The 25,594-nt window shown below is 42.2% G+C and overlaps 1 protein-coding gene across 1 annotated transcript; it reads right to left on the minus strand.

The window, feature by feature from the left end:
• On the minus strand, positions 1-25,594 carry SRD5A2 (steroid 5 alpha-reductase 2). Its single transcript, XM_040059779.1, has 5 exons — positions 25,296-25,594; positions 4,837-5,000; positions 2,973-3,074; positions 1,870-2,020; positions 1-1,322 (listed from the first exon to the last, which is right to left on the minus strand). The coding sequence occupies exons 1-5, from the start codon at positions 25,577-25,579 to the stop codon at positions 1,256-1,258; spliced, it is 768 nt and encodes a 255-aa protein (XP_039915713.1). The 5' UTR covers positions 25,580-25,594; the 3' UTR covers positions 1-1,255.

Consider the following 25,594-nt stretch of genomic DNA (forward strand, 5'->3'; position numbering starts at 1 on the left):
TGTGTTTAACATAAATTTTATTGTGTTTTGGAGGAAATTGCATACAATCAATAAGGTTACTCCAACAGCAGGTAGTATGTTTCACGTGGCAGTCTGATCTTTTTCTTTTCATCTACACAGCATAATTCTTAGCAGGACTTTATGCTCTAAAAGGTAACTAAAACTATCAACATCCAAGGGGACATCTCTTCCTATTGGGGTTAATGACATTTTTTTGGAAAATTCGTAATACCCTGAAATAAGGAATGGGCACTCTGTTGTTTTGTAAAAAATTCAGTAATATCTTTGCATCATTTCCTAATAAGAGTATCTGAAGATATTCTCTGTAGACAAAATGTACTGCCAGTGTCAGGGAACATTTTCTTCAACACTGAGTTTTTTATTTGTTGTAATTTTTGTCATACATCACCATTTCAAATCTTTTTATGAACAACTGAGTGGTGTTGAGTGGAAAAGTTTTTATTCTGAAAAAAAGATCTGGATTTGCAAGAGAAAAGAAATGCTAATGGAGCTGCAATTGCTATAACAAAGTACATTTAAAAAACAAACCCTGATGGCTGGAGATTAATCATCTGACAGTGAGGCAAGTAATGCTTAAGGAAGGAACACAGACACTGCTTGTGAGTGCCAGCTTCCATCTCCATGTACCTCGCCTCACCTCTGTGCCCTGGCATTCTGCTCCCAGCCTTGTGCCAGCACAAGTTCCCTCTTGTAACATTGTGTTTCTGGGAGTTAAGATGGCTTTTAGATGAAAAATAATGAGCTGAGTAATTTTTGGGGGCAAATGAGACCCATTCTGTGGTTTGAAGTGTGGCAACACATAGGGCACTGCCAGCAGAGCAAGGGCACGTGTGCTACAGCATGGAGGCAAGAAGAAGCAGTTGCAGAAGTGCTATAAATTGGAGTGGCTGCTGAAGACATCCTCCAAAGTAATGGGCTTACTTTCTACTTTCCTGCAACAATATTTAGCCAATGTTTTTCTCTCTGATGTCAATGATGTCAATGCAGTTCCTTTTTTTTTTTTTTTTCCTGAGAAGCAAGTACGTTTTCTGGGGAGTCCTTTTGCCCACAGCTATCTGCAATTTCCCCTCTAATTAAAACAAGAACTTCCTTTCCAAATTACCTTCTTGTCTGTTGCAATCCTGGGTTATCATCTATACAATGAATTATAGTCAGACCTAGCATTAAAACTAGGAATTGAAAAAAAAAAAAAAAAATCCTATAAAAACAAAACAAAGAGTCCATATTTCAATCATTAAAAAACAAAAGGAATCAAGGCTTTCCTTGATTTTGGATAGTCCGTAAATGTCTTGAGATAGTACCTGAAAGAAAATAAGCAAGACAGTGAACGTGCATACACAGAGGGAAACTGCACAGTTTCAATACAGATCAGCTGAGGAACCTTAAAACTGCTCCAAGCTGCCTTTCTTTGTTACCTCGGTGTGTCACACTGCAAAAGAGCAGTTCGGAAACTGGACCTGGTTATTTAATTAACTGATAATGCTGTTAAGGTTCTAACAGGCCTACAGTAGAAACTTCAGGAATTCAGAGCATATCTCCTCCAAAGGGCTGCAGAGGTTGCAAGGGAAACCTCAGGAAAGGCTCACATTTATGAGGCTCAGTAAAAAGAGGCTTTAGCACGGTGGAAGCAGTGATGCAGCTGGTGTCGGATGAAATGACTGTCAGGCCAGCCCCACTTGACAGGGGCGCCAGCTGACTCTGCCTGCCTCACACAAATAAGCCAATGCACCCCTGTACGTGGCATTAAATTTCAGTTTTATCCCAAATCCTGGCTCTGGGCCTCCCTGGCATTTTGCAAACTGCATTCCAAGAGGAAGTAGCAGCACATGGCAAGGAACAGTTTGATACCTGTGATGGTGATAAGCACGTGGACCGATGCAGCAAAGAGTGAAAAAGGCAAAGGCAAAGGCTGGTAGGGACCAGGTTGCAATGGCAAAACCAAACCATTCCACAATTTCTCCAAAGTAGTTGGCACCAGAAACGTAGGTGAACAGTCCTCCTGCAGCAACAGACAAAATATTTAAATTTCACAGTCATCTCCTGCACATGGAAATTCTTTCACATACAGTCAGCAGCAGAATATACACCCTTTCTTATTCAGCCCATAGCAGCAACCTAAACACACTTCCCTGAAGCCAGTGGAGCCATACCAAAGGGGGATCTTGTTTGAAATTCTTGTATAAGTACAAAAATCAAGGGGGATTCTGACTCAGGTGTTTCCAGTGCTTTCACAATCATTTATTTTCATTTGGAAAATTACTTAAGAAAGACCATTATTAGATTTAAATTATAATAATTAGCATTAGTCAATTCTTTTTATGCCATAAAAATGTTTTGCAACTTCTCCATCTTTGGGGAATGCAAAATCTGGATCTCAGTTTCTTGCAACATTTACCAGAGGCAGGTAAATATTGAAGGTGAAAAACTCTGGGAGAGACCTATCAGCATCCATAACAAGCCAGCAGAAGGAGTCAATACCAAGCCCAAGAAATTCTTGGATCTTCATCCATATTGCTCAACAGAGCTAGACAATTCCTGGAAACGCAATTCAGCACCTTGCATCCTTGGTGTTATTATTTCCCCCCAAAGTTTACACTTTGAATCCAGCTTTTGCACAGTAAGAAATCCACTGCTGCTTCTTTCTGGGCATGGAGAAGCCTATTTCCTTCTTTGCAGCTGCCTTTTGCAAAGTTAAAATCCTCTTCCTGTGTCCCACTTCAATCTTCTCAGAATTACCAGCCAATTTCCTAAAATTTCTCCTCACAGTTCATGTTTTCCAGATACTCTTGCTGCTGCTGCAAGTCTCTGCAGCTTAGGGCAGCACCTGAACCAGGTATCTGTGCAAGACCAGCTTCTCTGCCATTATTGTCGCTTTCCTATGAATTCAGTCAGAAAACATTATTTATTCTGCTGTCCTACTTCCTTCAAGGAAGTGGGGGATAAGAATATACCTTGAGGAATCTTGTAAGTGACTTCCCCGGGTTTCCTCAGCTGGCGCAGCAGGAGATCACTGTGAATGTTGATTCCCATTCCCAGCAGAAATAAGAGGAGGCCTAAGAAAACAACAAGAAATGGATTAGAAAGACAACTCTGTCTAGATCTCCCTACTCAAGCTCATGTGTGAGGTTTGTCTTCGCAGCAGACAGATAGGGGTCATAATGTGAGGTGGGTGGATTCTTCTTCAAATCAAAAGATGCATTGCTGCTAAGAAAGCTACTGAACAGGGGAAGCACAGGTGACTGGTGACACCAGAACACTTTCATCTGAACTTCCCAGGTGACCATAGCCACCATTTATTGAATGCTCAAGGGGGGACACAAAGTACCCCATGGGCAGCACCGCTGATGACAGCCAGCTACAGCTGTGGACATTAGTGCAGATTAAGCACTGAGCTGCAGACAACTACTAATGCTATCATTTCACTGCTGTGAGGACACTGACTTATCCAGCACACCACTGGAACCGGGAAAGGAACCTACATCTCAGCACCTCTCAGGCCACTGCCAGTGAGGCTGCCTGGACAGAGCTAAGGGCATGAGTGGAAAGCAGGTACTTGCTGGAGGATGCTGACATTATCTGGCCAGAGACATCCATTGACCAGATTCCATTTAACTGAAAAACCAGAGTAAATTGACTGAGAAAGTCTGCAGGTGACATGCCCTACATTTCATGCCACATTGGACACTGAGAAATCCACCTCTGACAATGACTGGAAAGCAAGAAAAGAAATAGTGTGTGCACTACAATGTATAGAAAAAAGACAAAATGCTGATAAAACCTCAACGCTTCCAGTAGCAACAGAAAGTTGGTAAGGGTCTGATTGTTTGTTTATTTATTATTTCAAGTATTGCTAATGATAATTTTATTTTTTCTTTTTTATTTTTTTCTCCACGTTAAATATATGATTTATCTATCATACAAATTAGGTGATTTGGTGTTTTCTGTGTTGGGTATGTGACATCCTACTCAACAATGTCCAGAATTTTTAATATGTGATGCTGTCTGTAAAGACTGACCTTGCATCCATGGTCTGAAATGGGGTACAGAGAGTTCCCTGGTTAGTTTGTGCTTGTCATATCCAAAACATTTCCTCAGACCTGCATGTTTCTCAAAATCCTCATTTCTATGTTTACATTTAAAAAACACTCTCTGCACAGTAACAAATCTGTAATGCCATCTAACCACTCTTGTTCAGTTATTCTCTGAAAGATTTTACAGGGTGAAATCCAGCTAGGCTATTAAGTTACGGAATAAAAAGGAATCGTATTAACACACAACGAGACTGTGCGTGATTGCTAATCTTCCTCTGTGCCTTTCACGAGAAAAAAAGAGCTCTTTGTCCCTAAAGCCTCATTCATGCTGGGGTTTTGCCCTCCTTTTCTCTCCCACTCAGAATAGCTGCATCAAGTGCAAAGTTCCCTGGCAGGGAAGAGAAAGTCACAGCTTGCGCTCGCATGCAGCCACTGCTGGGTGCACGCTTCTGGCTGAGCAAGGGCACAGCCCCCTGCACCTGGAGCCTGAGATTGCTTCTCCACGGCCCAAAGCAGCAGGAGGCTCTGGAGTGGCGTCAGTAAAACAAGGCTCGTGATTTGAGACTAACACATAATATCGTATACCTTCAAAGGTGTCTGTCTAGCAGAAAAAAAAAAAGAAGTTACTGCACATTTACTTGTTTTATCTGGGCCAGCAGGCAGGCCTTATGCTGATTTCCACCACCAGATTTGACTCACATGTTCGCTGAAGATTAGGACATAATTCAAAATGCTTACAAATTGCTTGGAGATTAGATCTTGGGAATCCTGCAGCTGTAATTACCTGATGTAAATCTGATGTCGGTGCACCAATCGTTTGGATATTCGGCGCAGTAAATCAGGTAGTACCCCTGGAGGAAGCCATTATAGATACAGAATAACATGCCAAAGAAAAGCAATTGCAGTGGGAAAGGTCTGCCTCTAGTGAAGAAAGGGTAAATAAATGTCCTAAGGTAGATAAGAAAAAAATGTCAGCACATTGCTCATGATAACATTGTATATGCAATTTCTCTGCTGTAAGGAAAAAAACTTGAACAAAGCACAAAGTAGAGAATAGGTCAATAAAGACAAAAAAAAAAAAATTGAAAATAACTGCAACAATATAAGATCAGCAATTAATGGGAACATGAAATCCTACAGATACGCATCATTTTCTGGTCCTTCGGGACTGCACATGAGGTGGGAAGTGAGAAAGCTCATCCAGATTCACTGATGCTTTGAGAATGTCTCTGTACCTTTCTCTGCACTTGGAGAAAATGAGAAATTTGTGCCTACAAACAGCAATTTCATTTTAAGACTTGATTTAATGCTCCAGTGGGCTAAGCGAAGATTGGTTGCTGTGGAGGGACATGGGGACAATGATCTTCAGACATCAATGGTGTTTGTGAGGGGCAGTACCCATTGCAATACTGATTCTCTAAATGAGCATTACTATGCCACTAAACCCAGGTCCTGGAGGAGCTTTGTTATGGAGAAGACATTCTTGATCCCACTCCAAGACCATTCCCTGAGGGCTTTAAGCCATGGTGGCAGATGGAATTGAAGGCAGTGTTGGAACCCCTCTGGCTCTCTCACCCCCTGCAGTACACGGCCTAGGATGTAATCTCCTTTCCCAGCCTCTCCCACCTCACTCAGAAAGAGACCCCCATGCATCTCTAACACACAACAGCTGTGTCCTGCTCTGTTCCATCTCAGAGCACTGTTTTTGCCTGCTTGGGGTGCTGCTTAGCCTCCACTCCCTGCCTCCCTTCCAGGCTTTCAAGCTTTTGTCTAAAATAAGTAGAGCTACAGCCTAAGTTTAATATGCTAAACACCAAGACTTCCATGCAGCTCCAGAACCCAGGGCTTTCTTAGACCACAGCTGTGCTAACAGTAGCATTAGCATCTGTGTGAGCAAATAATTGGTGCTTGTATAGTTTTAATTTATAAATATGTTTGCTTCAGGTGGGAGTATCCCCCTTGACCCTTTGGGCAATCCACATCATCCCTGGGAGAGTGAAACAAAGAAGTTACGTTCATTTTTAGTAAGTATTTTCTCACCTGGCCAATTAAGTTCTGTAAGTGGTAAAATCTACACTCTTAATTTCTTTCTTTTGCCCTCTTGGTCTTTGGAGGGTGCTCATCATACCAATATATAAGCATTGCTGATAAGTAATTCATATCCCATGCTGCCAGTGTCAAGCAAGCTGAGGCATAAAATGTTGTAATATTATAAATCTAGATTAAATCATACTACGTCTGGAAGTGAGTAAGCAGAGTACAAGCAGCAACATGTTAATGTATTCACCGCTTTCCAAAGCGAGGTAAGACGAATTTCCAGCAATTAAGGCAGCTGTGATGCAGAACTGCTAAATATTTTTATAGCAAGAGAAAGCTAAGTGGTATGGAAAATATTCTTCAGATAGTGGTTTCACATTTTTCATATTTATTACAGAGTGGAAAGGGATGCTCTTTGGAATAATGTTACCAAAAATCACTGGTTTTGGCCTTTGGGAATGCGATGCTGGAATTATGAGTAGGCTTTAGCATTCTGATCTGTTGTTGAAGTCATATTGACAAATTCGACCTGAACAGTTACAAGAGAAAGTGTGAAACTTGCAGATCCAGGCTTGAAGACAGCAAATAGTACAGAAGAGGAAATGATGTAAACCACACAAAATGAGTTTAGGAGGTGAATTTATACAGCAGATTCAAGTAGGACTGGCACTGCTTTATCCTTTGCCAAAACCAGTCAGGTTTAAGTCTCTGAGTTTTTACAGCTGATACAAACAGAAGTTTCTCAGGTCCCAGAAAAACTGATTGTTTCCGTGCTGCTTCCTGGTGTGCTGTTGAGGAATAGAGGTTATAGGCCCTTGAAAGGTGACTTATCCCACAGTAACAGGAGGCGACAGACCTCTCTACCATGGACTGCACACAGGACAGAAGGAATCTGCATGCAAAGTAAAAGCACAATGGCAAGGGAGCCAGGAGGCACCAGCTTTGTTTAGTTGTCTAGGCTGTAAAATCCTGGCATCACTGTAATCCTGCCTTATGAGGCAGGATTTGGCAGTTTGGACAATCCGAGTCAGGATTTCATCCAAGAATCTTTGCTGTGGAACAAATTCCCCATGGAAATCTCCGTGGGTCTGTAAAAGCAGAGGCCAGATTCAATTCTCTGTATCAGATTGTACTACATGGCTAGTTGAGGGTGCACAAACTATTCCTGATGAGATTTGAAAAAGCAACAGAGATAAAGCAGGGGCATCTAGTAGGTTTAAATATTCCATGGAAGAGTCTGCAGCTCTGCTGGACCTATTTTGCAGTGTGAAAATCAATGGGGGCCAGAAGACCACCATTTTAGAAAAATCAGAACCAATCTGGCTTTTTGGTTTTGGTCCAATGACAAATTTGACCTTTTACTTTTGGTGCAGTATTGATGACTAATTCATTACTCCTTTATTATCTTTACCAGCCAAAGGCACTGCATCTGACTAAGCCATTGCCAACAGCTTCTTTTTAAATGAATGAGTAATGAATTATTCATTTTCTTCCCCATAATTTATTTTCCAAAAGAACAGGTTTTGAAGAGAAAATCATTTGACATTGCGTCAAATTTCATCTTAAAGGTATTAGTCCAGCTTCTTGAAAACTCCATACTCCCACCTAAACCAAGGGAAAGTATAGGTTTGCTTTTCTTTCCACAGAACGTGGAAACCTTTTCACAAATTTTACCATAATCCACTAAGAGTAGGTTGTCAGTCCTCCAACAGCTTGTCAGTCGGAGATGTTTATGCTCCTGCTGTGTCTTCTCCTCTCCAGACGCAGTATTTCAGACAGTAACAGCTCATCTGCCACTCTGGAAACTCAAGGTGTTTTACTCCTGGGGCAGCTGGGCCAAGGGTGCCAAGAGTGGAGGACACCTGGCTCCCTCCCGGCCTGTGGGCCACCAGCCTCCTGCCGTGTCTGCCCATCTATGCCTCTGCCACCAGGCCTTCTTCTGGGTCTAACCAGGACGAACAAAGGACTGGGGAGCAGAAGGAATGCCAGTGGGCAGGGCTGTTGGGGTGCTTTTCTCCCTGAAAGCAGGAGCTGACCATAACCCAACTTTGTCCTGCTCATGCTGAGGCACGGTCCGAATGCCCTGGCCCATCCCCTGTGACCCTGGCCAGCTTCCAGAAGAGAGTGATGGACTTCTCCTGACCAGGAATGCTCTGAGTCCTTGCTGGGATGTTTTGGCTCTCCTTGGACCGTGGGGGGCAGGACCTGCCCTGGATCCCTGGTGAGGACGAGCCAATGTGCCAAACAGGGCCTGGGAACACTTCCCCACGGCCGGGGCTGCACCTGCTCTGGTTCCTCGCTTGTCCCACCCAGACATACAAAAGGTGGGGAGGGCTGGTGGCTCAGGTCAGGGCGTGCAGTGGTGCCCTCAGGGCCCTCCCAGCCCATGTGTACCCCGAGCTGACCCTGGAAAGCTCTCCACAGACAGGTGGGTGTCGCTCAGTCGCTGCTGTAGGTGAGACACCCTGCTCCATCCAGGGGCCCTGTTGCAGCGCCTTTTCTGACTCCCTGAAATCTTCTTGCTGAGGTGCTGTCTGCAGTTCTCACCACCCAAAGACCTCTCTAAGTAGAGGACAGCTCTCTAGACTCTACTGTAGTTCCTTCCTTATGGGGTTGTTTGCGTTTTCTTATTTGTACAAATGCCTGTATCTCAGGTGGTAAGAAAAACCCTGTGATTCACGTTACACTAACTACAGACCACTCGGACATGAAAGGACTGGCCATGAAAGTAAACCATGGATTTACTTTTGGTCTGCCTTGTGCACAGATTGACAAGATTGGTGTTCAGACCTGGGGAGATTGCACAGACCAGTTCTATTTGCACCACCAATTAACACCATAGGTTGTCATTGGAATCACATTACTGGGGAGCTGCTGGCACCCTTGGCATACCTGACCACTTGGACAAAGGCTCAAGCTGTTCACAAACATGATGGACTTCTATTTGGGATGGCTGTGATGCCTTACACAGAGCCTCTAGTTATTCTGGAGAGTCATGGATGTCAAATTACATGTCCCAAAGACATCTGCTGCTGATTAGTCGGCACGTAATTTCTGAGCCTCATTCTGTAGGTTATTTGTAGGTTAACTGCACTCTGAGGTAATTTTAAAATTTTACTGGTTTTGAGTTGTGCCACACTAATTCTCATTGAATATTTATAGGCAAAAACTGTCAAGTCCACACCAGGACACAATCTGGCACCTAATTTTCCTGTGGCAAATTAAAAATTCTCAGTTACCCCAGACTGGGTTAAAACAAATGTGACGGGCAAATGTTCCGTTCCAAGCAGCAAGCTAATTTGCTATCAGTTTAAAGGGAAAGTAAAACAAAATGCTACAAAATACTTTCAAAAGTGAAATGAAACATTTTAGCCCTCCTTCATCATGATATCTACAGATGCCCCAGCATCAAAATGCAGGTAGGAACTCCTCACCAGTCGTATTCCTCTCCCCAAACATCCTACCCTGAGATGCTTTACCCTTCCCTTACCCGCTTACTCTGCAACAGTCTGAGAACATCATCAGCCAGGAAGGTTTAGATGAAAAGTAGATTATTTGCAGCTATTTGTACTGTGCAGGGTGGACCATGTCCCTTTTCTTAGGGTCTGCACAGTGAGACATTCTCTGTCACAGATTTGGGAACAAAATCTGGGCTACACTCAGGTGACACACCAGCAATTGCCAGCAAGCAGGAATCATGGACTGCCCATTAAACCTCTGGCAATACCCACTGCAGGTGCAGGACAGACAGCAGACTTCATCTCCTGGTGTAAGGAAACTGTAAATTCAGGAGCTGAGCTCTTTTTCTGGAGCTGATGTCCAGCCAGAGCTGTCTGAGGAGCCCACCAGTGCAAGGGGTGTGCAGTGGCTGTGAGTGCCACTGGCTGATCCCAGCTACAGGACACATTTCCTGACTGGGGCAGGAATGTTCCTCATGCCTGCATCAATTGGGACAATGGGAAACCATCAGATAACTGTACTCACTTCCTGGACTGTGGCCCAGTTTGTAAGCTCATCTTAAATCACTGAACAGAGTCAGCGAGGGGAGCAAGAGAACTACATTTTTATTTTAATCGTGAAGATTTATCTAGTGATGACAAAGTTGTAATGAGCTCTGCTTTCCAAGACAGCAATATTTTTCCACATGCAAAATACCCTACTTCCATGTTCTTCCAAAGATCTTTGAACAAATTTTGATGGCTATATTTGAAGGAATAAGAAAGGTAAATATATGATTGAAAATCTTATGATTCAGCTGTATAAAACAATACTAAACCTGCCATATCAGGTTCATTTCTGAGGATTCTATCTAAAAAAATTGGCCTAATCTATAAACTTGGGATGTTTGTGGTTCATTTCCAAGATCCATCCAGCCTGACACCTTTTTGTAGGGACAGTCTTTCTTTGTTGTCTCTTAGTATCAGGTCCAGGGCTGGATGAGGACTTCCGGCAGGAGCAGACTCATCTTTCCTGAGCAAGAGATAGAGGCACACATCTGATTGAGGGATGGGAGAAGGAGTGAGGAAACCCTGAGAGACATGGCACCATAACTGGGTTTCAAGGAGTCCTTGAGAAGAAAGGCAACAGGAAAGAGAAAGCCTAGGCAGCGCTGATTTAATGCAAAGACATCAGAAATGCAGTAGGATGCAGTGGCAAAATGAGAAGAGACTTTTAAGAGACTGCCATACTGAACCATGGGGTTCTGATGAACTTGTACTGAAGATTAATAAGAATAAATTTATTTGATATAAAACCACACAATATTGGAAAATAATTTATTTGGGAGAGCTGAATAACTGTGACCAACAGTTGTCGTGGTACTGAAAGGAATTGAATGCAATGAATTTCTGTTAAATGTAATATAGAAAAAACATGGAAGTAAAGATCTAGGTAGGACTGGGAGATAATCAGAAATTACAGACAAAGGAATGTTCTTGATAAAGAGAAGACAAAGATTTGGATTTAATATTATTTTTATATTTCAGGGGATAAATTATATTCCATTGAAGAGGGGCAGAAAGCAGCAGCTGCTGAGGACAATTGAACACCATTTACTGTATTTTGTCTTGAATGATCTGACACTGGCTTCTGCCAAGACAGAGTGCTGACTGTGAAGGATCTCTGCTCTAATCCAGAGTGATACCTTCAGGGTTTCATAATGTCTCATGTCTCATCTAACATTTTGTACAAACTGAACATCTCAAAGATGATAAACCCCCTAGAGTAGATTAGGCAGTTGCTTAACACCAGCATTTATGAGTAAAGCTCCAGAGCGGTACTTGGTGTGTGAGGAACGCTGACACCATGGGCGGCAGCACTTGCAGTACAGTCAAAGGAATCAGCAACTGCACTTGACTTGTGGCCACAGAGCTAAAAACAGACTTCAGGTTGAAACCTTAGTGACAGGTCAGAACAGTTGAGTTTCTTACAACTGCCTTTGAATAAAGAGGGGTTACAGGAAAAAATATTTTCAAAAGCATGTGTATCTGATGGGAAAGGCTAAAAATGGTGCTTCTGTATCATTGTCAATCATTGAAAAAAAAAAAAAAACAACAAACCATGATGCATTTAACCTTTCATAAATTTAAGGAATCTGAGCTATGTAACATTCAGTTCCAACATTATAAACACCTGAACCAATCATTGTGACCATCTAGAACTAATCAGTAATGCCTCATTGATTGATATAAACTGTAAGCAATCTGTGCATTTAGCAAAGTAAGAAGGATAAATACAGTCTATGGAAAAAGCTTAGTCCTCTTCACATTGCATACAGATATTATTAGATGTGCTATATTTAATAAAATATAAGTGGCTGGAAAGCAAATTAGGAAAAAGGAAAGGAATAAAACCTTAAAAAGGGTATTTGGTTTTAATTAGTAGAGAGGAATTGTGTAGGCGTGACTCCAAGGCAAAAATTTTTGCTCTTCTAAATTCACTACAACAGCAGCCAGGTTTCAAAAGTGTTTTGCAATTTTGTTCATAAATTACTTCATTACTCCTCTTGGTTTTCTTCCATTATTTCTGAAAATGTCACTAGAAAATCTGGTGTCTTCCAACGACTAGCAGCATCCAGACAGAACCAACAAAGGAGAATTCTTCTGGTAAAAAGGCACTCAGTCATGAAAAGCATCATACTGGATCAAAACACCAAACTTCAATTACTGTGCATTTTCTAAAGGGGCGCCAAGAACAGAATTGCTGGGTTCGGTGCACTATCAAGCTGCCTCATCCAGTCACAATCCATCAGTAAATTACACTCAGTATACATTTATACCAGCATATTTGTTTCTTAAATATTTCTATTTTGGTCTAAACACCAAATAGGTTTGAAATATTCTTAATTTAAAATATTTAAATAATTTAATAATTTAATAATAAATTAAATTAAATTAAATTAAATTAAATAATAATGTAATCTAATTTAATTTAATAATAATTTTAATAATTATTTGAATTTAAATAATTATTTAAATAATTATTGCTATTACCCAGCCACTTATTTTTTTCATTTTTGGTTGTATTGTGGAAAGGAAAGCAGAATGAGAGCTGAACTAAACAAAGAGAAGAATCGATTGACTGCCCTTAACCAAAGGTAACTGAAACAAGAGCCAGATGAACCAGATGTATTAATACCTTTCTCACCATCCCTCGTCAAATTGGGCATATTCATCAGAAAGATGGGGATTTTTTTAAAAAAAGTACTTTTTCATGACCAAAGATGGTAAAGTGGAGCGAAGAGAGCAAAGGGAATATGTCCCATGTACAGATCCCAGCTGAAATCAGTACCACGCCCTACAAACTCTCAGTTTGTCCTCAGACACTGCACAGCCAAGTTAGTGGAGTGCAGAATGTGCAGCCTGACCAACTTCTTGTCTAAGCAGTAATACTTGTAACAGCCTCTTTGACTCAGAGTCCTGGATATCTGCAACAGCAGGAGACAGGACTCATTTCAATATGCAACTTAGGTAACCCTATTTTCATGAAATAGGTTTGTTGAGTGAAGGAATTGACATAAATTGGATATATTACAGGGCAGGGATGGCAGGAGCAGACGATGTCCTGTGTCTTGACCTTAGATTTTTTTACACTGTCTCACATGTCGAACTTAAAAGTAATTTGGTGTTTCCTGGTTTAGAGGATGTTATGTGGCTGCAAAACTGACCATATCAAGGAATAGTTAACAATTGTTTACTATCAAACTAGAAAGATCTTTTGAGGGAGGTTCTGCAAAAGACTTTTCTGGTACTACTCAGAAGTTTTCTCATTAATATTATGCCTCTGGGAGAAAAAATATTTGCAATGTTTGTGGCTGACACAGCTTTGAAAGATACTGAGCACACCAGAATGAAGGCCAGAGTTTAGAATAGCCTTGAAAATACTTGTTTGATAGTTTTAAAACAGTTGATTTAATTCAATACAGTGGCAAAATACTACACTTAACTAAGACCAAATGTAAAAGACAAGCTGAAAGTGGGCTGGATAGGAGAGGGCATGCTGGTAGGTGGCAAACTGAGCATGCACCGCTGATGTGACGCTATTGTGAAAAAGGCAATTGTTAAAATGTGCTGTGGGAATGGGTGTGTTGGAGCCACCTGAGGTAATCCTTCCCCTCTGCATGGCACTAGTAGGAACTTAAATGATACTCTGTCCAGTTCTCTATAAAAGACAAGGTGGAAGCACCCCAAAGGAAAACAATCGTGGTCTAGGAAGTGTGACATGAAGAAAGACTGAAGGACTCTGGACTCTTATAAAATAACTGAGAGAAAACCAGTGAAAGACATCATAATAAACTGCAACTGTATAAAAATCTCCCGCAAAGAAGAAAGGTGTCAAGCATTCTCCTTGTCTACTGGGAACACAATAAGGAGCAACAGGCCTGAACAGGTGTGTAGAAAATGCAGCTTAGATATTAGGGAAAGGTAGTGAAGCATTGGAACATACTAGGAATCTCAATAAGCAGCAATTGTTAAGGACAGATCAGACAAATCCTCATCAGGAATGAGAAGAAAATGTGAGGTCTGTATGTGGCCAGCAACTGCCTGAGAATGGGAACATAGTGCTATTTTGGTCAGAGAGAGGCTCTGATGGACTCAGCACCAGGCCAGCTATCACAGTTGAAACCCTAATTAAACTTGGTCCAGATTTGTACTTTCATGGGGATTAGAGGACAGGACTACTTGAGTGGGGATTAAAGTTCAGCTTGACTAGATGGATTGTGGTGATGACAAATGTACAGATCTCAAAGTGCTTCATGATTACCTCTACTACTTGATAGTATCTAAAGGGCAACAGTACTCAGAGGTTATAAGAATATTTGTTGTTTTATCTAAGCAATAGTGTGTCAAAACCTTAGCCAGCCAAAGGTGTCTCCCTCTTTTCCTCTTCAGAAATAATCACTTGATGTTTATGAAAACAGATCACTTTGTTCCTCTTGCTAAACTGTGGGAGTCTGCCAAAAGTGTGAAATACATGCCAGAGGAACTTAATCAGACACTATGCTGTGCACTTCAAAAAGTTCCCCACTCCACTGGAGCAGAGAGTTCTGAGTTCACAGAGGCTGAGATTGTGAGCAGAAACAGAAGGATGCATCTACATGAAAACTGGCACAAAATCCAAGGATGCACAGATCTGTGCTCTTACGACTGAGCTTACCAGACAGATCAAGTGTCAGTATTTTCCATAAATTGTCCCTGTGGGCCTGAGAAATGACCAAAGGAAGACGGACAATTGTTAATCTATCCTTATTCGACATTAAATCCTGGTCAGATTATATCCAGCCAATGAACCCATATGATCTCATGGCACTCATGGCAGTACATACACATAAAGAGGAACAAAATTTGAAGTGACCAGGTCAGATCCTGAGTTTGTGCTTACATTAAAATTATCATAGGACTTAGAAGCCTTTTTTTTTTTTTTTTTTCCCTAAGGAAAAACTGCCATGGGCTGATTCTGAGTCACAATCGTCTTTGTTTCCTTGCAAAATATGTCAGAAGATTTCCTAACACTGAAAGCTGCTGAGTGAATCACTCAACAGAGTGTTAGTATTGTCTCTTGATACCTGGATATTGCCGTCTCACATCATGACCTTTTTCTTCCCATTTCTTCTCACTCCTGCCCCACTACTGTCCTAGCTGTTTTAAACAACTCTCCTACTTTCTCCTCCTGTGCTCTTTCACCTAACCTTTCTATCTCTTCCCACCTTGTAGCCCTGACTGTAAACCTCACGGTGGTTTTTATTTCTCTGCATTCAAGACAGGTTGTATTTTTCCTAATCCATGTTGCCAGAACTCCAGCTATGAGACCACTCCTTCCCTGTTGATTATCCTAGCAGCCAGAAAAGCCTTGCTCTGTCCCTACGGTGCCAGCCTAAAGCATACTTGGCTGGATTGCAGGCTCACGTGCCGTGGTCCTGCTTATAGCCTCAGATGAACCAGAGGAACAGACTCTAAAAATGTTAGCTGACGACCTTTATGTTTGAACAGATACAAACGCATTTCTCAGACAACTCCGCCAAGCTTAAATTGCTTTCCCTAGGAAGAGCCAGAGACATGTCTCACTTTAGTAACCTTAATCTGGGCCAAGTTTTAAAATGTGAATGCTTTAATAGCTCTTTTTGAAAAAGAAAATGTTCTAAAGAGAAGCAAACAGGCAAAAAACTCCTCAACAGCACAATGTAAGTACTCTTCTTCCTCTCTGTCGTTTCTCAGCATTTCCTCCTCTCCTGTTATCAGGAGCAGCAGAAGTTTAATAGAGGTCCGTGCATTGTCCTGCCTCAGATGTGTGAGAGGAGTCATTGGAAGGTTTGCTTAGGACCACACTGTCTGGAGGTATCTGCATGTGCATCTCTAGCAGGAGACCATGCTAACATGACTCTACTTCTTTGGGTAGCCCAGCTAGCTTATTCAGAGCTCTCTGTGGCCTTCCTGCCCACCCTGGGTGATGGCATGACTACCTAGATCAAGGAGACTTGGCTTTGTAGGGAAGTCATCCAACCCACCTTTACCAGTAAAACAAAGAGCTGCAGGTCATCACCCTGCCTCAGGAACTGCTTCAGCAAAGTCATGCCTGGGAACTGATCTGTTCCTTAGCATCTCCCCTAGGTAAACCCTCTTTCTCTAGCAGACAACACACCTCTTTGAAGACACCCTTGAGAAGGGGACGTTTTCCAGAGCCATTTCTGGGAGGCAGTCTCCTAGCACGGCAGATGTTGGATTTAGCTGGTGGACTCTAGCACTGTTGTAAGCAAAATGGTATTTTACACCTGGCTAAATCTGACTGTGGGTGTTGCTACTCCATTATATGTTTATAAAGGATAGTTAGTTAGGAAAGAGGAGGTCAAACCCAGCCTCCTTCAAACAGGACCTTTTTTCATTGCTGTTGAAGGTCACATTTGGATACACCTTCCTAGGAATGGTGAAACCTTCCGCCCATCCTCAGGTATCAATACAGTAGCAACTGGTGCATCAAAAGTTCACGGCTAGGTAGAATTTAGCTGGTTCTTAAAATAAATTTGGACCTGTAGAAAAATAGGCTGTTTTTTCTTCTTATGAGCTACTTTTCCCCATTTCCCTACATAGAATATTTTGACTCTGTTTTAATTGGTTTTGTTTTGTTGGGTTTTATAACAAAAAATCTCATTGCTATTGTTGTAACAATGAGATGTTGTAAAAATGACTAGAATGTCAGCTGAATGGTCAGCAAAGAGTAATGCAGCTCTTACATGTAAATGAGTGTAGATGCACATGTATTTACTTATTTGACCAAATTCAGCAAGGATCACCCTACTGATCAATTCACCTGCCGCATTTAAATCAATTTCTGGATAGAGAATGATGCTTTGAGGAGTATAACTTAAGAACTGTCCCTTAATTTAAGTTTGAAAGTATTTCTTTATCATAACCCTTCTTGACCAAAACTAATTTTGAAGGAGATACCAAGAATATAACTCACAACAAGGGAAATATGCAATGTCTGGGATGGACACTGATTTATAATCATACTACCAGGAGGTTGTTTCACAATTTTATTTTTCTTAATGGAGCTCCAAAAAAATGGCAAATTACCTAATTATACAAGCTTTTGAGTGCACAAAGGCACTATTAAAGTGTGTCCTTTCATCAAACAATATTTATTGGTTTAGTAAAAAAGTCCTACCTCCTCCATAATGGCTGCCTCTACTATGATAAGAAATAAAAAAAATCAGAGTTATGGATCCATCACAAATTTCCCACTGGGTATATGGAATGGACCTTAACACTTTTCTCTTGGTTTCTCTTCCTGCTTAAAAGAGTAGCCCAAATAAGGAATACTACAGACATCTCATGATTAAAACAAATAATTTTTTTCTTTGGTAAAAACATTATTATTTTCAAGTAAAAACATTTACAGAAACTCCTATATATAATTTAATTTTTTTCTTCTGCCTCTGTCTTAGTATAACCCTTTGTAACTCTGCTTTTCTGATATCAATTCCGGGAATGTGGTAATGCAAATCCAGATGTTTACATCCCTGCCCGTCTCACCAAAGCCCAGTGGAGTTTGGAGCTCAGAAGGTTATTGTTCTATAAGCATGTAAGCTCCCAGGATAGCAAGTGCTTTAACTTCCTTGGTGGGCTCAAACATCACAGAGGTGAGATCAGAAGAACCTTCTTGTGCCTTGGTGATGTGCTGGTGGCTGGGACTCAGGTGTCTGCCCTGGAACTGCAGTTTGGACAGTTCACTGCAGAGCAGCTGGACTGACACCCACCAAGTCATTTTGTAATTAACAGCATCAGTGAGGTCTCAGAGCAGGCATGAATATTCCTTTAGTGCATTTAAAGCTGCCTGGTAATAACAAAACAGCACAAGTGAATTAGCATCAGATATAAAGATACTCCTAAGAGGCATGTTGTCTTGAAAAGAAGTAAAGGAAGATAAAAAAGCTTAAGTTATCCCTGCAGAAAATCTTCCAGACCAAGAGACAAAGGGAAAAATCACATGGGTACAATTTGGGCTGGGCAAAAACGACGGGTTTCAGTAACGTTAGCCCACTTTCCCTTGGGAAAGGAGTGTATAGATAGGATTATTTTGTGCTAATTATTAGGAAGGCAATCAGATAGTATTCTATTCTGAGAGCAGAATTAGGAAGGTATTTCACAATGCTAAAGACGACTGCAAGGAAGCAAACTCCACACCAGCACTGGGTACATGAGCATTTTACAATTCTGAGTCAAGGCATATGAAGAGATGCTTTTGTTGGCTATCAATACATTAATTTGAGGAACCTGGATAAAAATAGCAATGAATCTAGTATTTTCATGGAAGAGAAGAAATTATGTATTAGCATTACTGTAACGCACTGGGATGACTGGGGAGCAAGGAATATATAGAAGAGGCAGAGCAAATGGCCAGCCTCTGTAATGGATATTACTGACAGACCTAGAATTACTGCCAAGGCCAAACAGCAGGAGAGAGGATGCAAATGTGCTACTGTGTAGCTGGTGAAGGCCAAAAGGAATCTGGTCAGGGTCTATTCCAAAGCATCAAGGAAAGGATGAAGGAAAAGAGAACAGGATTTGCTACTTGTCAAATATCTGCAGATTTTGTGTTGGGAGATTATTATAGAGGTTTCAAGAGGCCAACAATAAAAAATGTCTTTAGTTATTGACACTTAATAATGGTAACTTTCTAAGACCAAAGAATAAAATAACTATTTCTGGGGAGGAGGGGGGGGAATAATCTCTGTATTGGATCTATTGAACCTGGTGTCTGGTTATATTCACTACTAGCAAGAAGAGTGCCGCTTAAATAGATAAATATCCTTCAAACTTAATCTAATTTCTGTTTATCCACTTCATGTTTCAAAAAACATAAGTAAATCTCTGTAAGAACTAATACAGAATACCTCGAAGAATTGTGAGCAAAATAATTTATAAACTACTTACTCATTTGGAGCCTCCATAACCTTCAGCATTTCTCTGGAGGGTTGAGCTGCTTTTCTTACTGATCACAAGTAGGTGTTTCCTACTTGAAAAAGGGCCAGTCCAGGTATGTCCAGGTGAACACAGCACCTGCCTGACCAAACAGGCAGTACAGGCAGGCATTGCATTCTGCAGAGCCAGGGGAGAGCAAGAGTCTTATTCTTTCTCCCCCCAGCTTAGCTCCAGAGAGAGGGGAACTGGCCAAAGGAAGTGTTGAAAACTTATGCGAGGATGCAGTTTTCAAATGCCCCTCATTTCTCATTCTCTTGCCAGAAAATTCTGCGTTCCCTGATCTTTTTAGAAATATGTTAATTTGTAGAAAACCAACTACAGGTGCACCAAATGGGTCACCTCCAATCAGAGAAGTCTGGGAATCCTTCTGTGTCTCAAAGAGCAGCCTCACTTAGTATTTTTCAGATCTACCTCAGCGCACTTCAGAAATGAAAACAGCAGCTTGGTTTGTTAACATATTAACAGAGTAAAATAGAAAACAAAGATTTGACTCGATTGAAAACAAAGGTGCAAGAAAAGAAAATAAATAAGTAAATGTAATTTAAGGTGAAATGAAACTGAAATTTCTCTTTAAGTTGCTTGTGCCCCAGCTATTAAGGGCAGCACAGAAGGGGCAAATGCAGCACCCTGTCTTTACATCTGTGCCTTTGGGATGATCTTTGTGAGACAGTGGGACAAGGCCTTCCCTGCTGCCATTGTGCACGGTGGCATCTCCTCTGCTCCCTCCCCACTCTGTCTTCCTCACTGGCAGGAGAAATGCAGCATCACGATTTATATGGAATTGGATTGCAAAGGCTTCCTCTCACTGCCTCATGTTATGTTTCCCACCTTTGGTTTTTGAAGCTGGACTGCAAAATGGAAAGGCAGCAAACGGGTTTCTCCCCACCACCTGAGGGCTTCTGCTGGCATTCCCAGCCCGGCACCTCCAGCAGGAAAGGCCGTGTTACAAACTACATTTCAAATTAAAGTACTTTGTAAGTCATTTATCACAAGAAGTGTTCCTGTGCGTACATCTTACACCACTCATCGCTTTCAGCTCATGACCGGCTTTCCACAGAGATTGCATTTACAGATGGCAGACTTGGCAGTCATTTCTTTCCTCACTTTCTTCTTCCTTTTCTCTGCCTTCCCACCCCATCACTTTTGGAGGCCCCTACCATCGCAGAACCTACCTAGTGAAAGTGAACACTGAGCTTACTGAAAACAGCCGTGAAAACTCAGATTTCGGGTTTTTTTCAGATTCCAAATAATTCGGATTTCAAGACTCTTGTCTTTAGCACCAGAGAGCATTTGAATTTGGCGAAATTCACGCCATGCTGCGCTAATGAAGCGCGCGTTGAGACACAAAGAGCCGGCTATCTAAGGAGAGCAGCCCAAGAGGCCGGGGCTGGGGTTCCTGCCTTCCTTCCCCTCCCCTCAGCAGCGGCAGCCTGCCTCCATCCCTCCCCGAAAGCCGCACAGACGGAGGCTGCTGCCTAGCGGCGGCAGAGAAAGCAGAAAGCGCGCTGCCGCCGCGGTCCACCGCGGGCCGCTGGGCGCGGCAGGATGGAGGGGAGGTCTCCTGGCTCCATCCACCTCCCCCTGGAGCCCTCTCGGACGGGAAGGCTCTGTCCCGGGCTGCGCCAGGGGAGGGCTGGCTCCTTGGCAGCAGACGGTGCCCCGGTGACATCTCCTTCTCTGCCAGCAGCGGGCTAGACGGGGCACAGCGCCCGCCAGAACCCGCTCACAGGACTCCCGGGGGCAGGCAGAGAGATCCCCCAAAGTCCTCGTCAATGAGGCACCACCAGCCTTAACTCAGTTTCCAGAGCGGGATTAGGGTGGTCCTTTCAACACGCCGGCATATTCCTCGAGAACCTGACAATAAATACAAAATTACCGCTGATTAGGCTGGCTCGTGGCACAAATTCTACACAACCAGGGAATAGTAATGTGGGCAGGACAGCATTTCTAAGCAGTATGCCCATATAAAAAAGTTATTTTTAAATGAAAGGAATACAGTGATATAGATGAAAACCGCTCGAAAGGAGCGATAGATTGTAACCTTGGTTACAATCCGGGTTACACCAGCTCCAGAGTGTTCCAAGCAGCCTGGAAACACAGGATGTCTCCCTATGACTCCAAAGAGAAAAGCGCTCTCCCAACCTGTAAACATCGGAGTAGGATGAGGGAACAGGAAAGTAATCTTCTCTCTAGACATGCTGTAGTAACAGCTCTGGTACTGTATCATACATCACACATTGATGTTCTCATTTTAAAATGGATATAGAAACAAAACAAAACAACAACGACAACCACCAACCCCCCCAAAAAAAGAAAAAAAAAAAAAAAAGAAGGAAAAAAAGCCACAGAAATTATCCAAAGAGAGACAAAAAAAGAGGGAAAAAAATATTTTGCATTGAGGGCCGTCTGCTGTGGTTCAGTGATATTATAAATTTAGTTTAGGATACCTCAGTTCAAATAATAAAAAAAAAAAATTGTAGCTATTTGACACCATGTCCAAAAGCAGAACAAGTTAATTATGCTGGCCTAAACTTGTTCCTAAATTTATGAAAAGGTAATTTTATCCTGACCAGCTTCATGTTGGATGAAGTATCATGTGTCTGCACTACTCTAACTGTGTCAGATCAGGTAATGTCTGTTCCCCTCTATCTGGCATAAATCCAAGCCCATAAATTCAGCATAAATACCTGTAATACCACATCATGTGCAGTAATTAATGCACCAGAAATACGATCATGTGCTCCTATATTATCTGGATCAAACTGATGCTGGCAGAAGACTTGACAGCTCTGTAACAAGCAAATTAAAACATGATCCAGTACCATGTAAGTGACACCATGGCAAGAAAATACTGAAGGACACAACGGAGTGCTTTAAATTAGCACAGGGTGGATAGAAGGAGCAAATCTGGGAGAAAATTAAGACCAGTCAAATTTAAGCAAGACATTTTAAACATGTTTAAGTAAGGTTAAAAGAATTCAGAAGATAACACTACCAAAGAAAACACTGTATTTCTCCATTAAAAAAAAAAAAAAAAAAGGATGGATTTTTCATTTTCAGGGGTCTTCAGATCAAGACTTGAAGTTACTCTGAAATATGTGCTTTGGTCTAAAAGAAGCTACTGGGGCAACCCAGCTGGCTAGAACATAAAGGAAGGTAGAATAGCTAAGTACAGCAGTCTTTTGAAAGTCTGTGTTTCTCCATTATGGACTATAATGTCCTTCTGAGCATACCTCTAATGAAAAGATCCCTTCCTCATGTATGCTTGCTATAGTAGATGAGACAAAATTAGGAGTTATAAAAGCTTCTCTGTGGAGAGAAAGAAGTCACTAAATTATGCAACAATATACAAAGAAACTGTTTCATACAAACACGGAGGAACGCTTAAGTACAGATACCAGATGATCAGTAGTAAAAGTAGGAGTGGATTAACAAAATAGATTTATAATTAAGAGTGGAACACCTTTATTAATTTCAAAATTTTAAAGTCAGAAAATGCAGTAGGCTACACCCATTAGGTAAATGAAATTTTATTATTGATTGATTTAACACTTTACAATTATCCTTGCAGTCAAGTTTAATCACAGAAGTATTTAAAACTGTTATTAGATTATTCCAAGTAAAGATAATAAAATGAAAAAAACCCAACAAACCAAACCAAAAGAAAACCCAAAAAGTCAAACTACATCCTGACTATTAATGTCAAACTACTGAGCCTCTTTTCAAACACTGTAGGGCAATGGAATGTTCTGATCCAGTGTCATCAGTACCCCTTGGTAAAATGATTTGTTCAACATCATTTTATAGGCAAACAGCCATAATATGCAAGGGCACATAATATGTAAGTGCACTTCTTTCTACCCTTTTTTCAGCTCTGCCCACCAGAATTGCCACCAGGATGTGGTGGCATTCAGCATGGAACAGGGAAGCCTAATATCCCATAAGATACTGCCTGGAAAATCCAGGAGCTGCAGGTAGGCTTAGACTGGAACCGATTCTGGATGGCAGAACCTGTGAATGCCCCGTGGTCAGGGATGTCTCCTCCGTTGTTTTCCTCTTCCTCCAAGGACTGAGTAAGTCCCATTCTCTTAGTTAAAGGCTTCATCCAGATTACAGTTACTGTGTCACTTACTGACTGCTAAGAATTTGACCCAACCTTCAGAGGGTCCAAGTAACTAAAAAGTCTAAGTAGACAAAAAGCCTAGAAAAGAAGGAAGCTGCAGAAATTCTGTTTAACGGTGAGATATGCCAATGGCTAAAAAAACCTCTGTAACAATAAATTATCCTACCTGCTAGAAATTGTAGATAACAATTAGCTGTGCTGATTGTTAAAACTTTAATGTCATCAGTAAGGCTCTAATCATAAGCACAGCCATGTGGCCATAGGTCATTCTACCAAGGATCCCATAAAGAACCTGCCTGTCCTATAGTATTGTCAGGCAAAACCCAGAAAAACTTCTATTTTGTGATTTTGCTGCTCTTTTACATAACAGCAGAGTATTAATATTTAATACAAAATTTCAAATACTAATTTATTCAGCAGAATGTCAGACGGCTTATGTGAGAAGGGGCTGCAGCCTGTGAGAATAATATTGGAGTAACACGGTGTATTAGAAAGAAAAGTTTTATACAGACTTGGTTGAAGTACTTTTACAAGAGAAGAACTATACTCCAGTGACAGATGATGTCTGGGAAAGAAAACATATGAAAACACAGTGCTTTTGCCTAAGCCCAGCAGTAAATTTGGAAAAGAAGCCACAGAGTCAATAGATGCATGCATTAATAGTAGGGTAACATTTCTTTCAGTTGTCTAGTGGTGTTCGTTGATGTTGTGTTTCTCAAACAATCAGAAATTCTTGATAATAACAGAATGCATTAAACAAAATTCTGTGTAACTACATATAATCAATACATCTAGCTTTCTGGAAGCCAAATATGTTATAGGTGTGCCCTCCAGCTGACTCCTGCAGCAAAGACAATGGGAGTGATAACAAATACATGTGTTTTAGCACTGTAAGCCACTCTCTATTTTAAATTTCTCCCTAACAGCCCTGAGTTTCTGTCCCAAAACTATCTGTAGAGATACTGCAACTGGATTTTCAATATACTGATTTTGATTGAGTAGCAAATAATAATTTCCAATTAAATATTACAAGAACCTATTTCGATGAAGCAAGCTAAAAAAAAAAAAAAAGAACATATACAGGAACGGTGGTGAAAAATAGCAAATCAAGTCAAGGTTTAGCCTCAGAAGTTACGTTGCTCTTTAATACATAATGGCACAACATTTTCACCTGCACTTGCCACTTGTGAATAAAAGCCATTTTTTTTCCATAAACAGATAACCAGAATTCAACTTCCTCATGAAAGAACTCTGCGGAAAATGGAAGTGGAGCAGAAAATGGATTCTGGTGATATTCTCCAGAACCAAGTCCGACTGACTGCAGAACTGGGTGACAACTGTAGAACTATATCTCTTCAAAGTTATCACTAACACTGGATGAAAATTCTGCTATTTCTTTGAGCTCCTGATTAGTAAATACAGAATTAATTAGAGTTACAACATTCGTTAACTCTGACAAGACCAGGTTTCTAAAAATATATGAAAAGGGAAAAAAACCCCAACATAAATGGGTGCTTCAGTAGTTGGGTGAGAGCGACGAATTGAGCGTAAAGAACCAACTTCGGTGCCGCGGCACCGCACTCCCGCAGCGCCTGTGTTCTCCCCGCTCTGCTGGGGCAGAGCCGTGCGCTCCCGGCGCTCCCTGGATTTGCTCTCGGCCGTCCTCGCGCGTATTCCCACGGCTGCGTTCGGCGGCCGCCGCTTCTCCTGCCCGCAACAGGCGCTTCCTATGTACCTTTACATAATATTTGGATGAGTTTCATCCAAACCTTAGCTTCAGCTTAGCGAAACCTTTTTTTTTTTTTTTTTCCCCTAAGAGAACAATTGAAAGCATCCATCGTCTCCTCTGCTTCAGGCACCCGAGCAGCACCTGCTCCGTCCCCCGGCGGACGGCCCGGGGCAGAGATGCGCACCGGGCCGGTCCCTACGCTTCCAGCGGAGCCCAGGGGCGCGGCTGGCCAGCCGGACTCGGGCGGGAGCGATGCCGCAGCCCGGACCCGCCCCGGCCCCGCCGCCCGCCCGGCTCCCGCCGCGCCCGTTCCCGCAGCTTCCCTTGGTTTAGTTTCCCGAGGCGCGGCTGCAGGGAGCCGTGCCCGGCGGCGGTACCTGTAGAAGTAGTGCCAGCAGAAGAGGCAGCAGAGGAGGCGGCAGCCGAGCGGCTCGAGGCGGGGCGGGCTGCGCAGCGCCAGCAGCAGCGCGGGCACCAGGAAGGAGGGCAGCTCCTGCAGGAACCAGGCGCAGCGCGCCGGCAGCCGGCCCCGCGGCCGGCACAGCCGCTCCTCGTGCTTCCCGTAGCGGGACGGCACCCGCAGGTACAGCGAGAGCTGCAGCAGCGCCAGGGCGCCCAGCAGCGAGCTCAGCGCCAGCACCAGCCCGGGGTAGCACTGCATGCTCGGGGCGGGCGG

The sequence above is a fragment of the Hirundo rustica genome, chromosome 3 (assembly GCF_015227805.2).
Source record: "Hirundo rustica isolate bHirRus1 chromosome 3, bHirRus1.pri.v3, whole genome shotgun sequence".
NCBI classification, from domain to species: domain Eukaryota; kingdom Metazoa; phylum Chordata; class Aves; order Passeriformes; family Hirundinidae; genus Hirundo; species Hirundo rustica.

Excerpts from the sequence above, each read along its gene's own strand:
- SRD5A2 (XM_040059779.1), bottom strand. The coding sequence starts at position 25,579 with ATGCAGTGCTACCCCGGGCTGGTGCTGGCGCTGAGCTCGCTGCTGGGC. Across the intron at positions 5,001-25,295 it reads TGCTGGCACTACTTCTACAG|GACATTTATTTACCCTTTCT; the intron begins GTACCGCCGCCG and ends TATCTACCTTAG. Across the intron at positions 2,021-2,972 it reads CACTTACAAGATTCCTCAAG|GAGGACTGTTCACCTACGTT; the intron begins GTATATTCTTAT and ends CTGTTGCTGCAG.